This window comes from Aquarana catesbeiana, linkage group LG02, assembly GCF_042186555.1.
Source record: "Aquarana catesbeiana isolate 2022-GZ linkage group LG02, ASM4218655v1, whole genome shotgun sequence".
NCBI lineage: Eukaryota > Metazoa > Chordata > Amphibia > Anura > Ranidae > Aquarana > Aquarana catesbeiana.
In genome coordinates this window covers 197007116-197025037 of record NC_133325.1, presented here as the reverse complement: position 1 = coordinate 197025037, position 17922 = coordinate 197007116, and the positions used below count along the sequence as shown (strand labels likewise).

Below are 17922 nucleotides of genomic sequence, written 5' to 3'. Positions count from 1 at the left end.
AACAGGGAGGGTATTGATGATGAAGAAGCTGTCACCGAAGATATTAAAAGGGCTTACCAGAAGTAGTTGACTTGGGAAGACTTATGTCATCCAAGTCAAAAAAGGCTTAGAGACCAACTGGTCGGAAAGGTGCATCTCCTTAGATATCCTCAATAGATTTCAAACCGAGGCAGCAGCTTAGCATCCACAGCAATCCTCAACAGCATAAAAAGTGATATCCCAATGGAAGGCCACAAATGAATATTCATATACCATGCGAGAAATGGAAAGACTCACATAGCGTAATAACGTAAACACTGGTTTATTAAGGTATCAAAAATAAACTCACATATTAGTAGATCATCAAAAGTACAAAGATCAGGTAGCGGTAATTGTGAAGGGTCCACATAAGTGCATAAGTCGTCCCAAGTCATCTATCTTTGGTAAGCCCCCTAAGACCCTGGGTGGTGGCTTTCTCACTCTTTCCACAATTTCCAACAATGTTGGTGGACTTTGACATTATGGTTCTCTGTAGTGTTAATTCCATTTCGAACTTTTTGGACTTTATCAGTTTTTTTTACTTTTTTATTTATATTTGGATCACTGTTCACATGTTTTGGTGTTTTTTCTTATAGCTTTGTACACCATATACACACTATATACAGTGTACTGCATTGGTTTTTTGTATATTGGGTTACACTTTTGTATAATATATTTGCATTGTATATAGTGCATTATAGCATTTTCATACTAATATTTAATTATATGGTATGTTGTTATATATACACTTTATTTGGCTCTGCGATGCCATTCATTTAACTTTGAGTTCATAGCGCTACACTTTTTAAAATTTTTATTTATTACTTGGGTCTATAGGTGTGTTGGCCGCTGTTTACTCACATCTTACGCAGCGCTGTATTATTTATTTCTTCAAAACCAGCACTATCCAAGACTCTTTAGCCAACCCAGTCACCAGACAACACAAGTGTAGAGTGGCAAACAACAAACTGATTTATTATCACACATGGACACCACAGAAAAATAACTCAGAGACTCTTCCCCCCCACCCTTGGAAACAGGGCGGGTTAATCTGTCCATGACAACAGACACACAGGTCAGGTGTGTTCAAACTTCTCATCAGTTAACAGTCTTATCAGCAGGGGAGAGCTGGGGGGCTGCTGGAGGAATCCCCCTCCCTCTTTCCTCACAGTAAACACACTTACACATCCCATAATAGTTGAGGCAGACAGCCACAATAGAACAATAGAATACAGTCACACCCCAAACGATCACAGCAAATATTACACAACAGCATGAGACAACACACAATATTTATATATACATATATACAACATTGAGTCTGACTAGCACAGATCATAGTGGGGTTCTCATTCATCCTGTGCCCCTATTAGAGATACAGGGTGATTTACACATAAGAGGGGTCGGGGGAACCTGGACACAGAGTTTCTAGAGCTCTCCAAGTTAAGCTGAGTTGCACAAACCCCCCCACTCAAAGTGACCCCTGTCACAGTAATAAAAATAAAAAAGAAATTAAAAAAAGAAATAATTAATTTTTTTCACCACCACACCTGTTATATGATAATGCTGTACTGCACTGAAAAAAAACATCTTTTTTTAAATTTCTTAATTTTCCAAAAAATTATGACAAAAAATGACAACTTCAAAAACAGGCCATGCCTCTTACTAAATACCTTGGACTGTCCTGGCATTTTCAGGCCTCAAGAAATGAGATAAACCGTCAGCACATCAGGATTGATCAATTTTCAGATATACTGTCTATACCAGTGATGGCACCCCAGATGTTTTTGAACTAAATTTCTTATGATGCTCATGCACTCTGCAGTGTAGTTGAGCATCATGGGAAATGTAGTTCCAAAACATCTGGGGTGCCAAGGTTCGCCATCACTGGTCTATACCATAGTTTATGGACACGTAACTTTCCTACAGATTAAATAAAAAACACTGGTTTGGGTTCACCAAAGAAATTTAGCAGAATACAGTTCACAAAAAAGATTATTTATTTACTAATGTTATAACAAAAACAAAGAAAAACTTTTATTTTTTTAATTCTCTGTCTTTTTTCGTTTATTTAGCAAAAAATTAAAAACCCAGCTGGGATTAAATACCACCAAAAGAAAGCTCTTTTTGTGTAAAATGATAAAAAATTCATATGGGTACAGCATTGCATGACCGTGCTATTGTGATTCAAAATGTGACAGCGCTGAAAGCTGAAAATTGGCCTGGGCAGGAAGGGGGTGAAAGGTCCCAGTATTGAAGTGGTTAAGAAAGGATATAGGGATGGTTCTGAAAAAAATGCAGCATGGTATTATGTTCATTTGCTGTATGTTATACAGTAAGGAATGCATACCTCAAAGATGGGTTGCAAAATGTTTTTAAGAAATTTATTTTTTGCCCTAAACATGAAAGATAAAGACAAACATACAAAAACAATTACAAAATCATTATATATTCCCTTTAAAAAAAAACACTTCAAAGAAAATATCAATGATATGAGTTTTTAATAAGGCAAAGAAAAGTGTGAACAGGATTATAAAGTGTGAAAACACCATAGTAGCCAATTAACAATAATCTTTCATTATTTCAGCTGACTGAAACTGATAAAAGTGGATAAAATATTTTTAAGTATCTTTTATTCTGCAGAGTGAGGTGAGTATTCTGAATCATATTTATGGCATACAGTATCTGTTCTGAAATAATACACCACTGACTTGCACAAACAATTTGCTATGTCAATCATATGTGACAGGGAGTTTTATAAGATTCAAAATATTTTTACTTTAAATATCCTTCCCGTTGATTTTTTTAGGTCCACTGATTACAGAAATACACCTGTTTTCCCAGAAATACCCTAAGTGCCGGTTCACACTACAGCAACTTGGGATCCGACTTATCAGACCTCAAGTTGCCCCAAGTTGTTGGACATAAGAAATTCCATTGAAGTGAATGAGAATGTACACTACTGAAGTTGCTCCGACTTCAGAAAAGGTTCCTGTACTACTTCAAGGCGACTTCTAGGCAACTTGTACCCATAGATTTCAATGGAAGTTGCCTCCAAGTTGGTTCTCCATCTATATTGAAGCAACTTTACAGGAAAAAGAAAATAATTTACCCAGGTACTTCAAACGTTTACCCAGGCAACCCCCTCCCTCCCACAGAGCTGATTATTCTGTGATTGGCCACAGCCAAAGTCGTCTGTCCTGGAGGCAACTTGAAGTCGCATTGTAAGTTGCGCAAAGTCACGCTGAAGTCATGTTGAAGTCGCCTCCAAATAGCCTTGCAAAGTCGTGCTGTAAGTCGGGTTGCCCCTGCGTGAACTGAGCCTAACTGGAAAAAGTAGCAAAACTAAGTAAACAGGTGTGATTGGTACATAGTAGGCCAGGATAACATCATAATGGACAACCTATCTCTCAATGATAGATAAAAAAAACTTTGGCAAAAATGTTCATATGTCTCCACACTGTATTTTTCTAATGAAAGGTTCTTCCTTTACCCCAGGTTCACACCTATGCATTTTTTAGTGTGTTTTGCAGTTTGCAGAAACGCACTACAGTCCATTTAACATGGTTTCCTATGGTACACATTCACATCTATGCATTTTGCAGCCAGTGTGTTTTTGGAAAGGATCGGGGACATTTTTCCCGTGTTGTGTGTAATAGACAGCTGAATGTAAAAAATAAAAATTGCCGGCAAAAAAAAATAAAAAAATTTGGGAGGGGACACCCCCCAAAATTCATACCAGACCCTTATCCGAGCATGCAGTCCAGCAGGTCAGAAAAGGGAGGGGGGCGAGCCCCCTCTCCTGAAAACTTACCAGACCGCATTTCCTCAGCATGGTAGGGGTGCTTTGGGGTGCCCCCACCCCAAAGCACCTGGCCCCCATGTTAATGGAGACAAGGGGCTCTTCCTGACAACCCTGGGCGGTGGTTGTGGGGGGTCTATGGGCAGGGGGCTTATTGGAATCTGGAAGCCCCCTTTAACAAGGGGACCCCCAGATCCTGGCCCCCCCTTGTGAATAAGTATGTGGTACATTGTACCCCTACCCATTCACCAAAAAAAAAAAAAAGCGTAGTGTTACAAAACACAAGAGATGTTTTTTGACAAGTCCTTTATTAAACTGGTGTTTCTTCTCCCTCTTCTCTCTCAGGTGGTATCTACTTCCTAAGGCGTTTCTTCTCCCTCTGGTGTTTCTTCTCCTTCTTCTCTCTCCGGTGGAATCTTATTCCTCCGGTATTTTTAATAATACCGCTGGTATTATTCCTTATTCCTCCGGTATTTCTTCTCCCTCTGGTGTTTCTTCTCCTTCTCTCTCCGCTGGTTTCTTCTCCCTCTTCTCTCTTCAGTGATGTCTTCTACATCTGCCACCGCCGTTGCCCGCTAAAAAATAAAAAACACGGTCTTCCCCGATGCTGGCTGCCTCCGTTGTGTCGGCTACCGCTGTCTGACATTTCTTATATAGACATAGGTCGTGGCCATCCGCTGATGTCACCCGGAGACCTCTTGTGTCATCACGTGATGTCATAAGGGGCAGGGCCTCTGGGTGAAGTCATCTGAGGAAGACTGTTTTTTATTTTGTATGGATTTTGGGGGGGGACCACATGCCATTTTTTTCATGTTTTTTTTTACCGTCAATTTTTTTTTTACATTTAGCTGTCAGCGGGGAACCCCCCGCTGACAGCTGATGACTCATTGGTTGTTAAGGACGCCGCGGGTGGTTTCCTGGATCTCTCCTTAGCAACCAGCTATTTTACAGCGTGTTTAAGGGAAAAAAAAAACGCAAAATGCATGAAAGCTGCATGCAAAAACGCACAAAAAACAAGGGTTTAAAAATGCAAAATGCACTACAGAACGTGCCTGAATAATGCATGGAGCGCAGCCCACATAGATGTGAACCTAGACTTAAGGGAAGCCTGACAGGAAAGAAATGGAGTCACTGTCACTAACTACTTGTTTTTTGAGGTGCAAGCTTTTGTTGGGGTCATTGTTATTCTTGTTTCACTACTGAACCACTGGCTGGAACATGCATCTAGGTAAAAAAATTAAAGTGGTATTAAACCCTGAACCAAAAATGTAATATATTGCTTACCAATTAGATGTAGTGGCTGCATTAGTTTTATTTTTTAGTTTTTTTTCCCCCTCTGTTTTCACCTGGTTATCTGCCCAGTAACACACCCCCTGTATTAGAGTGCCTCCACTCCCCCACCCACATGAGGGAGCACAGGGGGCACCTTTGGACAACAGCATAATCCGGGGGGAGGTTAGATGTACTAGCAGATTTAGATACACCAGCTGAAAATAAAAGTAAAAAAGCCTAAAAAAAGAAAACGAATGAAGCCATCACACCTAAGAATTGGTAAGCTGCAATATAATTAATGTTTCCTTTTGGTTAACACTGCTTTAATTTGCTGTATATTTGTTACATGTTAGTGACCTACCATGTAGTGAGGCATTGGCCATGTGTGGCACTGGTTAGGCAATCACAGAGCATACAGGGACAAAATAAGAGGAAGGGGACTCTATAATAATGACAGGCCAAACTGTTTCACTCTGCAGTTCGTTTTCCCTCACAGAATGAGGGTCTGTGAGGTCTCAGGTTTTAAAATTAGTTCAAATAAATCAGCAGTCTTTAACAATAATATCTCCCCAGTAAGCAATCCTTGTTTTGATTGATAGTGGAAATTGGAAAGCCAAAGCTTAAAGGGTTACTAAACCCAGGACCCTGCATTCACTATATCTGGTTTACCACAGTACACAGAACATGGAAATGCAACTATTTCAGTAAATATAAACGGCTAAATACCTTTTCTCATCAGCAGTATATAGCAGTCTTGTGATTTCTATCAGTGTCTGCTTAAAGTTTGTAGGAGGAGTTTTCATTCTCCTGACTGTCCTATGAGGCTGCATGACCCCTGATCCTCTCTCTGGACAGTGCTGATTGGCCCTGTGCTGATCACATGCACCCTCCCAAGAAAAAAAAAAACACTCTAGCAATACACACCAAACTGAGCATGCGCAGATTGCCCCCATGGCTCTGTACTGTCAGGAGATGGATTGGGGACAGTGGAAGAAGGGGAGGATCAGAGAAGACCGGATGAAACAACCTTTTTACACAATGCACAGGGTTTACCCCTTAGGTTCCACGGTGAATGTAACAAGCATGCTTTATTGCATATACAGAATGATTTTACTGTTGTGAGTTTAGTAACATTTTAAAATATTAGGGTGTTTAGCTAGCATGATCCTCAAAAGATAAAAATCAAGCCACTAACCCCCCTGCACCTGCAGGCCGTGACACACATATAACATATCATTACTGGGCGGAATGATTAAACATTTTCTCCTCTACACTATACCTAGTTCAAGTCTTTCCAAAATCACCCTGACGATTTTAAGACTGTCAAACACATTTGATATGGTTTGGATGACTAGACAAAAAAAAAAAAAAAAAAAAAAGAAGAAAAAGATGTACAAAAATAGCTGTATATAAGACACAAGAAGCACTTGGACTTCCTATGTTTTCCTAGTATTAGTAAAAAACTGTCAGCCTGGCCCAATTTTTTTTATTGGAATGCTGAAAACCAACACTGGGTTGAAATCAGCTTTTGATTAAAAACGGCCTTGATCCCGAATCAGCAAGTCAATTGATGGCCTACTCTCTATCTTACATACTATTTCCTTGCATTCTAGGACTTTTGGGAAAATAGCTTTTCAGTTATCAATGAGTCAAGAAGACAATTGAGCTATATTATTTGAGGACACACATCTCCCAATATAGTAACGGCCCTTTTACACTGGGGCGGGGGCGGCGTCAGCGGTAAAGCGCCGCTTTAGTTAGCGGCGCTTTACCGTCGGTATTTGGTAGTCGGTAAAACCTCCCCGCTAGTGGCAGAGAAAGGGTTAAAAACCACAGCAAAGCGCCTCTGCACCGCTCCTTCCCCGCTCCGAAGATGCTGCTAGCAGGATTTTTTTCCCCGTCCTGCCAGCGCACCCCTCCAGTATGAAGCCCTCGGGGCTTTCACACTGGAGAGACAGCAGCGGCTGTTTCAGGTCGGTTTGCAGGCGCTATTATTAGCGCAATAGCTCCTGCAAACCGCCCCAGTGTGAAAGGGGCCTTAGAAAAAGGGTATAAATATATTCTATTTGTGGTATCACTTGGCAGGGAAAAATGTAGCTGAACGCAGATCAAATTTGTTGCAGCAACGTGCATGACTGGTGCACATACACAGCTGTACAGGGTTTATCCACTTTATCTTATGTCAGAGTTACCTTCTGATTTATTAGTTTAAATGTGTACAGAAAATATAGTTGTACTCCAAAGTTTGCATACTCTGGCAGAAATCATAAAATCTTGGCATTGATATTGAAAGTATGGCTGATTATGCCAAAAAAACTTTTATGTAAATAAATGATTATATGAAGTCATTTACTATCACATAGTTGTTTGGCTCCTTTTTTGATAATATCGATAACAGAAATAACCCAAATAGCCCTGATCAAAAGTTTACATACCCTGGAATGTTTGGCCTTGGTACAGACACACACACAGGTTAAAATGGCAATTAAAGGTTAATTTCCCAATTTCTTTGGCTCTTTAAATTGCAATTAATGTCTGTATATAAATAGTCAGTGAGTTTCTTTTTATCTCCAGCGTGGATGCACTGAGCAGGCTAGATACTGAGCCATGGGAAGCAGAAAAGAACTGTCAAAGGACCTGTGCAAGAAGGTAATAGAACTTTTTAAAGATGGAAAAGGATATATAAAGATAATAAAAAATATATACAGTATCTCACAAAAGTGAGTACACCCCTCACATGTTTGTAAATATTTTATTCTATCTTTTCATGTGACAACACTGAAGAAATGACACTTTGCTACAATGTAAAGTAGTGAGTGTACAGCTTGTATAACAGTGTAAATTTGCTGTCCCCTCAAAATAACTCAACATACAGCCATTAATGTCTAAACCGCTGGAAACAAAAGTGAGTACACCCCTAAGTGAAAATGTCTAAATTAGGCCCAAAGTGTCAATATTTTGTGTGGCCACCATTGTTTTCCAGCACTGCCTTAACCCTCTTGGGCATGGAGTTCCCCAGAGCTTCACAGGTTTAGAGACCTTGCGCGCCTCAACCTTCCGTTTGAGGATGCCCCACAGATGCTCAATAGAGTTTAGGTCTGGAGACATGCTAGACCAGTTCATCACCTTTACCCTCAGCTTCTTTAGCAAGGCAGGTCATCTTGGAGGTGTGTTTGGGGTTATGTTGGAATACTGCCCTGGGGCCCAGTCTCCAAAGGGAGGGGATTATGCTCGGCTTCAGTATGTCACAGTACAGGTTGGCATTCATGGTTCCCTCAATGAACTGTAGCTCCCCAGTGCCGGCAGCACTCATGCAGCCCCAGACCATGACACTCCCGCCACCATGCTTGACTGTAGGCAAGACACACTTGTCTTTGTAGTTCTCACCTGGTTGCCGCCACACACACTTGACACCATCTGAACCAAATAAGTTTATTTTGATCTCATCAAACCGCAGGACATGGTTCCAGTAATCCATGTCCTTAGTCTGCTTGTCTTCAGCAAACTGTTTGCAGGCTTTCTTGTGCATCATCTTTAGAAGAGGCTTCCTTATTGTAGCAAAGTGTCATTTCTTCAGTGTTGTCACGTGAAAAGATATATTAAAATATTTACATAAAGGTGAGGGATGTACTCACTGTCTCTTGCTGGATATTAGAGATGAGCCGAACACCCCCCGGTTCGGTTCGCAGCAGAACATGCGAACAGGCAAAAAATTTGTGCGAACACCATTAAAGTCTATGGGACACGAATGTGAAAAATCAAAAGTGCTAATTTTAAAGGCTTATATGCACGTTATTGCCATAAAAATTGTATGGGGACCCGGGTACTGCCCAAGGGGACATGTATCAATGCAAAAAAAAGTTACAAAAATTGAAGTTTTTTCAGGAGCAGTGATTTTAATAATGCTTAAAGTGAAACAATAAAAATTAAATATTCCTTTAAACATCATGCCTGGCGGGTCTCCTTAGTCTGCCTGTAGAATAGCGCATCTTTCCTATGTTCATAACAGTAAATGTCAAAAAATGTCATTTAAAACTGCTCACAGCTATAATGTATTGTTGGATCCCGACCGACCCCGGTAGATAAAAATCATTGAAAAAAACAGCGTGGGTCCCCCCCCCAGGCCATTACCAGGCCCTTTGAATCTGGTGTGGACCCTTATCTGAGCACGCAACCTGGCAGACTGCAAAAAAAGAAGGGGGGGACAAGGGCCTCATCCCCACAACCCTTGCCCGGTGGTTGTGGGGGTCTTCAGGCAGGGGGCTTATCGGAATCTGGAAGGCACTGTGAATGAAGATGGATGGACATCGCGGGACAATTTTTCTTTTAATAAAGGAATTGCCCAAAACTGTCTCCTGTCATTTTTACCTTTTTTGACACTTTTTTGGGTGAATGAGTAGGGGTACAATGTACCCCATACCCATTCACATGGGGGGGTGGGATCTGGGGGCCCCCTTGTTAAAGGGGGCTTCCAGATTCTGATAAGGCCCCTGCCCGCAGACACCCCCAACCACCGGCAAGGGTTGTGAGGAAGAGACCCTTGTCTCCATCAACATGGGGACAAGGTGTTTTGGGGGGGAACCCAAAGTAACCTCCCCATGTTGAGGGCACGTGGCCTGGTGCGGTTCAGGAGGGGGGCGCTCTCTCGTCCCCCCCTTTTCCTGCGGCCTGCCAGGTTGCGAGCTTGGATAAGGGTCTGGTATGGATTTTGGGGGAAGCCCCACTCTGTTTTTTTAATCTTTGTGCAGGGTTCCCCTTAAAATCCACACCAGACCTGAGGGGCCTGGTATGGATTTTGGGGGGACCCCCCACTCCATTTTTTTTAAATTTTGGCGCGGGGCTCCCCTTAAGGTCTGGTAATCGACTGGGGGGGGGGGTGGGAGGTAACTCACGCTGTTTTTTTCAATTATTTTTATGTATATTGCCAGGATCCGGCAATACATTACAGCCGCGAGCAGTTTTAAATTACATTTTTTCCTTTAGAAATGTTATTTTGCTGCTTTCATTCATTACACTATGTATGGCCACTATGTAAGCAGCCTTACATAGTGTGGGGCGTGGGCTTGACCCCTGAGCCATGATTGGCCAAAGGCACCCTACCTTTGGCCAATCATGGCTCTCACAGCAGAGTGTGCTGTGATTGGTCAAAGCATGCAGGTCAGCATGCAAAGTTTTAGCCAATCTCGCAGTGCATTGACAACCTCACAGTGGATATGGGGCGTTCTGCGGGCACTCGAATTTCCCGTGATCGCCCCATAATGTTCTAAACTCGGCGAACGGGCAAACACCCGATGTTCGAGTCGAACTTACGCTCGACTCGAACATCGGGCTCATCCCTACTGGATATATATGGGACTGTCTCTTGCTGGATATATATGGGGCTGTCTCCTGCTTGATATATATGTGGGCTGACTCTTGCTGGATATCTGTGGGCTGTCTCTTCCTGGATATATATGGGGCTGTCTCTTGCTGGATATTTATGTGGGCTGACTCTTGCTGGATATATATAGTGCTGTCTCTTCCTCGATATATATATAGGGCTGTCTCTTGCTGGATATATATGGGACTGTCTCTTGCTGGTTATATGTGGGTTGTCTTTTGCTGGATATATATGGGGCTGTCTCCTGCTGGATATATATGGGGGCTGACTCTTGCTGGATATATATAGGGCTGTCTCTTGCTGGATATATATTGGGCTGTCTCTTGCTGGAAATATATAGGGCTGTCTCTTGCTGGATATATATAGGGCTTCTCTTGCTGGATATATATAGGGCTGTCTCTTGCTGGATATATATAGGGCTGTCTCTTGCTGGATATATATAGGGTTGTCTCTTGCTGGTTATATATGGGACTGTCTCTTGCTGGATATATATGGGGCTGTCTCTTGCTAAAAATATATGGGGCTGTCTCTTGCTGGTTATATGTGGGCTGTCTCTTGCTGGATATACAGTATATGGGACTGTCTCTTGCTGGATATATATGGGGCTGTCTCTTGCTGAAAATATATGGGGCTGTCTCTTGCTGGTTATATGTGGGCTGTCTCTTGCTAGATATACAGTATATGAAAGAAACAAAATGTTACCCCAGCTCCAATGCCAATATAAGAGTCCACGAACTGTGATCTGGAGCTCTAGCCAGGGCGTTCATGCCCCACAGGTGCAATTCTTGAATCAGGAAGCTGGCAACTCGGATGCTCTTGAATAAAAGTACTTTATTTGTTACATGGATACACGGGTACAGGCTATATTCCTATGCGTTTCGGCTATGAAGCCTTCATCAAAGCTTTGATGAAGGCTTCATAGCCGAAACGCATCAGCATATAGCCTGTACCCGTGTATCCATGTAACAAATAAAGTACTTATATTCAAGAGCATCCGAGTTGCCAGCCTTCCTGATTCAAGATATACAGTATGTGGGCTGTCTCTTGCTGTATCTGTGGACTGTCTCTTGCTGTATATATGGAATTGTTTCTTGCTGAATGTGGGGATATCCGGAAGTGCCTCTGAGATTATTTTGGTAAGCACTGGATATTTCTAATATTTTGTACTTCTTTGCTTTTTATTATCAAATTCCATACAAAAATACCTTATATATCCCCCCCAAATTATACTTGGCTCCCTGTTCGCTAAAGGGGGCGGTGCTAGGTGTGTAGGAGTGGAGACAAGGGGTGGTCCTAGGGGCGGTTCAAAGAGTGGATAGGGGGCAGAGACAGTCGTTACCTAGGTAAGGGGGGCGAGTTCCTCCACCTTCTCTCTGAGAAAAAAACCCCTGTCTAAAGGCATGGGGAATCTTGTGAAAATTGAAGGAAAGATGAATACAGCATGTTCTCAGAAAATACTGGCAGACAATTTGCATTCTTCTGCATGAAAGCTATGTTTGGGACGCTCTTGGACTTTCCAGCATTACAATAACCCTAAGCACAAGGCCAAGTTGACTCTCCAGTGGTTACAGCAAAAAAAGGTCCTGGAGTGGTCATCACAGTCTTCTCACCTTAATATCAGCAAGCCACTCTGGTGAGATATCAAACGTGTGGTTCATGCAAGACGACCTAAAACTTTGCGTGACCTGGAGGCATTTTGCCAAGGCAAATGGGCAGCTACACCACCTGCAAGAATTCAGGGCCTCATAGATGACTAATACATAAGACTGCACACTTTCATTGATGCTAAAGGGGGCAATACACAGTGCTAAGAACTAAGGGAATGCAGACTTTTGAACAGGGGTAATTTCATTAGTTTACCTATTGCAATGTTTTGTTTTATGATTGTGCCTTTCTGTCATGGCCTACAGTTGAATATGAATCACATAAGAAATAAAATAAATGTGTTTTGCCTACTCACTCATGTTTTCTTTTAAAGGATACACGCTATTACCAATTCTCCACAGGTATGCAAACTTTTGAGCACAGTTGTATATGCATAAACTAGTAACATATGCATAGCACCCAAATGTGTTTTTTCCAAATTATGGCAAAATCCCGTACTACAGTTCAAACCCTAATCAACAAAACTAGCTGGATGCATCATATAAAGCAGCTATCCTCCACACCCCAAGTTAAGCTTGCATTTTTTAAATTAAGTATGGGTTTCATGGCTACAAAATATTGCTTTAAATTCACAAAATACATCAAGTTAGGCTTAAGTGGGAAGTTGGGTATGGTTGATTTCTTCTGGTACATAATTATTGGATGTTGGATTATCATTTAAAAGATTTAATGTCCACCTCCTATATCAGTAAGCATAGACCTTTTAGTTTGAAAGACGGAGTCATTTCCTTTAATTAAAGGTTGACAGGTACAGTATCATGTGCTTAAAAAGGGAAGTATGTGGTAGACACCTTTTAATCACCCCTACTCTTGGGCTCCCGGCTATATGGAAGCTGTGTTACCATCCTCCTCCTATTGGATTATATGGACAGGCTCTATATTTATACCACTGTATCCATATTATATCCTAACCTAACTTGCCACATCATTGTCTTGTATATTTATTTCTATGTGAAAGACTTTCCAATATAAACATAAGTAGAAAACAGTAATGGCAGTTCCCATATTCCTGTTTTCATAGGCTCCCTTTAAAAAATTAGAAGACAGAAAAGAACCAATTCATAGATTTTAACTCACCATTTCCACTGATGGCTGGGGATAGAGCTGACAAGATCCATTCTGTTTGTGTTTGAACACTTTTATATTGACATTTTTCTGTATTTACCAACGGCTTTCTCCCACTGGTTGTCACAGGAACTTTGCTGTATGAATAAGACAAATATTCAAATAACTTGTAAGGTCTATAAATGTTTTCAGTGTTTTTTTTTTAATAATTGTTATCACACAAAATTCACAGAACTACCTAGGAGTCACACATTTTTCAATTATACAATTATTATTATACCAAGATTTATATAGCAGCAACAGTTTGTGAAGTGCTTTTCAATATAAAAGGAGACAGTACAATTACAATATAATACAATTCAAGAGGGTTAGGATATATAGTAAGTAGTAATACAAGACCTTAAGAATCATTGCTGAGCTCTCTTTCCTGAAAATGCTAGTTGTCTGGCTCGTATGCAGACTCTCTGATTTTAAAACCCAAAATAGCTCTGACTGCAATACTTACCTTCAATCCAGGGTTGCTCTTCACTGAACCTCTTCTTCACCACAAGATGTCCAGGGTCACTCAACCTGGAAGACTGAGGAAAGTTTATGAGCTCAGGGTGTCCCCTTAACTTGGCACCCAGCACTCACATACTGTTGATGCAGAGTGTGGTACTGATGTCATCTTGCCAGCTTGACTCTATGCATCATCCAGGAATGCTTACTGCCTGAAGACTAGGACCCAGATGATCAGCCAGAATACATCAGAAAAAGGTAAGTATGGAAAAAAACATAAAATATTGCTGGCAGGGAGTCTCAAACTAACAGGGTCTCTCTGGGGGAGCTTAGAGTTGGCCTTTAATACTTTGAGCCACTGACTCAGAATAAGGCAAGGACTTCCAATTCTTTTTTGACTTTCCTGACCTGCACGGTTCTTTACCAGTGACTTAGCAAGTACTGAAACCTGTGGATCAACATACAGGCAGCTAGCATTTTCAAAATGTCACAAATTACATTCCTTAAATTTCTCTTAGAATTACTTCAATAAAATGTAATACCCCTTCTTTAAAAAAAAACTATTTAAATATAGTAAACCAGGGCAGTGAAACCATAAGTTTAGTAAACAGTATGCATTTAGAACAGATACATGTCAGAGCCATAGATAAGGTGCATATTAGATGATGTAAAATGCTATATATCAGTTTAAGCAGACAAAGAATTAAACAAATGGGTTTATTAGGTTAAAGTGCATCTCTAACATTTTTATTTATTTATTTTTTTAGTTTTAGGTACAGTTTTAGAACAGTTAGAATATCTACAAGGTTTTTAATGTTGCCTGTGCACCTGTTTAGGCAAATCATCTACTTTATTTGTCCTGTGACATTTGCCATTGGGAGAGAAAGTGATAAAGTGAGATTTCTCTGACTTTGGATTGTGTCTCTGGGAGAGAAAGTGAAAGAAAATCCCTCTAATGGGACACAGACAGCAAAAAAGGGAGAAAAGCAGTGTTAAAAATGCGCCTAAATGTGTTTAAAAACCATGGCTTTCGGCTTGTCTTTAACGCTGCTTTTCTCTGCGTTTTTAAACACATTTTGGCATGCATAGAAGTATTCAGGCACATCAAGCATTTGGTAGTTCATTCATTTAATTGGCCAGAATATTATTTATTCTGCCCATTGAAATGAATGAATGCTGAAGCACTACATGTGCCTAATGTTTAGGCACATCGGGTGTTTTTTCTGCCCAAACACTCTTCTCCTGGTTCTTTTGGTGCATTCAGATTTCTGCCCCTAAAAGCCCCTGACTCTAAACATATAGGCTTTCACTGACACATAGGCTAACATACAACAGCGTTTAAGGGCAGGAAAAAAAAAGTAATATGCCTATACAACAGGCGTTTGACGGCTGCTAGTGTGCATGAGGCTTAAAGGTTGGACAAATAAAGCTTTAGTCCTCAACAAAATTGAAGTTTCTAAATCAAACTATCTGATAAGCCTGAAAGAATAGTTTCTTTCTATTAGATATCCTCTACTTCCTAACTGTGATTCATTTTTTAAAGTTCTTGACAAGAATAGAAAAGCCCATACCTTTTCTTTTTTGTTTCAGAATATATTTGCATTTTTTTTTCCTTGCCTGCAAATAAAAAAAAAAATGTATTTATTATTTACCAGGATGTAAAATGGTGAAAGAGCTACAATGTACAGTTTGTGTTTGTATTCAAGTACTGTAAATAAATCTGGCATAAGTCTTGATTGGGTTTTTTACGTTAAAATGATAGTAAATCCTACTCGATGGGATGAAAGTGGCTTCTTTTCTTTGTCCAATGGCAAAGCCTTAGAAACGTGATAAAATCATGGTTTCCAAAGCAGTTGTATCATGTCTGGCAAAACAAACCAACCTGTAGCTGCAGTGGAGGCTGTTAAGACCTCTATGTACAAGTAGGATGCCCAGGGCTGCTGCTGGGCAGTACAACTGGCCCTGTTGTACCGGGCCCGGCCCCATTAGCTCCACGGGGGCATCATTGCATTTCATTACTTCATTATAAAAAATATGACTTGCTGAACTTTTCCCTCACTCTTACGTGCTTATGGGGGGTGTAATTCAAATTTCCTGGGCCCCATCAGGTCAACAGAGGGGCCCAGGAGGTAAGCGTAGTGGAGGAACTTTTTCAGGGAGCATGTACATCATTCTGCCCCGCATGTAGCTCGGCTACTCAATTAGTCCCGGCTGCTGCTGCCTTCCCTGGTGGAGTGATACTATGATTCTCTGCTCAGCTCAGCAATGCTTTGTATCACTGGCATTCGCGGAACCCAGCTTCGCTAATCTACACTCCCCGTCCAGCAAGAAAACCGGCCACATGGTCCTGGCTCGTGGAAGTATCTCCACAGCTTTGAAGTTCCCACCGTGGTACACACACACCAGCAGGCGAGCAGCCATCCCATACAGGATCCAATTGGGCGAGTCCTGGAGGGGTGGGGGCGGGGGCAGTGTTTGTGACTATTAGTATACAGAGACAGCTGGTCTTTCTCTTAGCTGTCATCACTGATCTCTACTGTTCACAATGAGCACTTGACTGCTCACACTGCCCGACCTTCACGTCCATACTGTATCTGTCTGATCCCTCTACGTTCCATCCGTCGTATCTAGGTGAGTGTTCTTAAACTATCCCTCTATGTAACATCTGTACACCATCCGCATGTTCCCTATATATCATCCATACACACTCCACATCCCCATATATGTCATGCTTTGGAGGTCGGAGGATAGATCTGGGATCTAATAGACCCCAGGTCTCTCCATAAAGAGAACCTGTCATGGCCCGTGCTACCACAAAGGATGTTGTTAAACCCTTGTGATAGCAATAAAAGAGAGGAAAAAATTAAAGATACAGTGTAAACATTTTTTTATACAATACAATAAATAATAAAATTAAATTAAAAATAATTTTAAACCGGCCTGCTCCTCCGTGCTCATGTGCAATTGCGAACGTGCACATCGGTCCAACACACATATGTAAATGCCAACAAACCTGCATCCTGTTTCAATGCGGGGCCAGTGGTAGGTTCGAGGGCAGGGTTGAAGGAGGGACCATCAGGGAGGCTGTACGGGGGGCCCCATCATTTCTAACAGTGGCCCTGAGGATGCCTCTTGTAAATTGGCACAAGTTCCCCACCAAGTGTTCTACTTGTTTTTTACTCAAAGAGGAACTGCAGTCTGCACACATAATTTGTAATAAAAACATCTTTGTGATTCTGAAGCTTCTCTTCAACCACTTTGCATATTATTTAATATATACTTTGATTCTGTACTTGACAAATATGCTGCAGAAATCTCCCTCCTCTGAGCCTGGCTGCAACCATTTTAACTGTGGGCAGCTGAAGCTGCTGCCTGTTCACTTCCTGGATTTACACAGACACACAGAGGCACATCTCCAGCTCTGCAGCACTCATTAGCCCTCTTACGACTCATCCCCCTCCCTTGCTGACAAACTCTCACGAGATGGAGAGAGAGGGCGCTGTGCACAATATCATAAGACTAGGCTTTTTTCCAGACAAGAAACAGGAAGTGGGCTGTATAAGGTATTTACTGGCAGAAAAAAATGTTTTACTATCCAAAGTTAAAACAACAAGGGCAGAGGATTTAATAGATGGAAAGTAGAAAAAAATGACTGAAGGTTCGCTTTAATGTGGATATCTAATAAAGTAAAGAAGTATACATACTGTATATAAACTTTGAAAGGATGATTATGTGTGTTTGACTTAGGCAAGATACCCAAGTTATACCACTGATTTTACATTTAAGTAAAATATGGCACTCACCTTCAAGCAAACCTTGCTGCATGCTTTTATAAGCAAATAATTAATATCTAATTTATTTACAGTTAGAAACTAGATATGTAGTGCCACTCTGGTGCACACATTCCTTGCTATTTTGGTGTTGGGGTGTATTTTGGAGAAGCCTGGTTGAAGTAGCCTTTGCCTGCTTAAAGGGATATTACTTTATGTTCTAGTTTTTCTCAGAGCCTCTGAAAATAAAAGTTGTATGTGTCACTTTATAGACATACAGATCAATACAGACAAGGCTTGGAAAGAGTGAGAGTGCTGAAATTACATATCAAGTGACCAGCAGAAACCAGGAATACTGAGTTGCCCTAACAGAAAAGCATAAAGATTTGCTGAGATTAGATCAGCAGCATGCAGTTGGCAACCAGACATTTTTCTCCAGAAAACACGGGTCA

At 41.1% G+C, this 17922-nt stretch overlaps 1 protein-coding gene across 2 annotated transcripts in view; it reads right to left on the bottom strand.

Annotated features, from left to right (window-relative positions):
- Positions 1–17922, bottom strand: part of ERICH6B (glutamate rich 6B) — a 277532-nt gene that overhangs the window by 177160 nt on the left and 82450 nt on the right. For both annotated transcript variants that reach the window (XM_073614158.1, XM_073614159.1), the window contains exons 3-4: positions 15272–15317; positions 13215–13339 (exon numbers count right to left, since the gene is read on the bottom strand). In XM_073614158.1, the coding sequence (XP_073470259.1) occupies positions 13215–13339; positions 15272–15317 (171 nt within the window). The remainder of the gene's footprint in view (positions 1–13214; positions 13340–15271; positions 15318–17922) is intronic.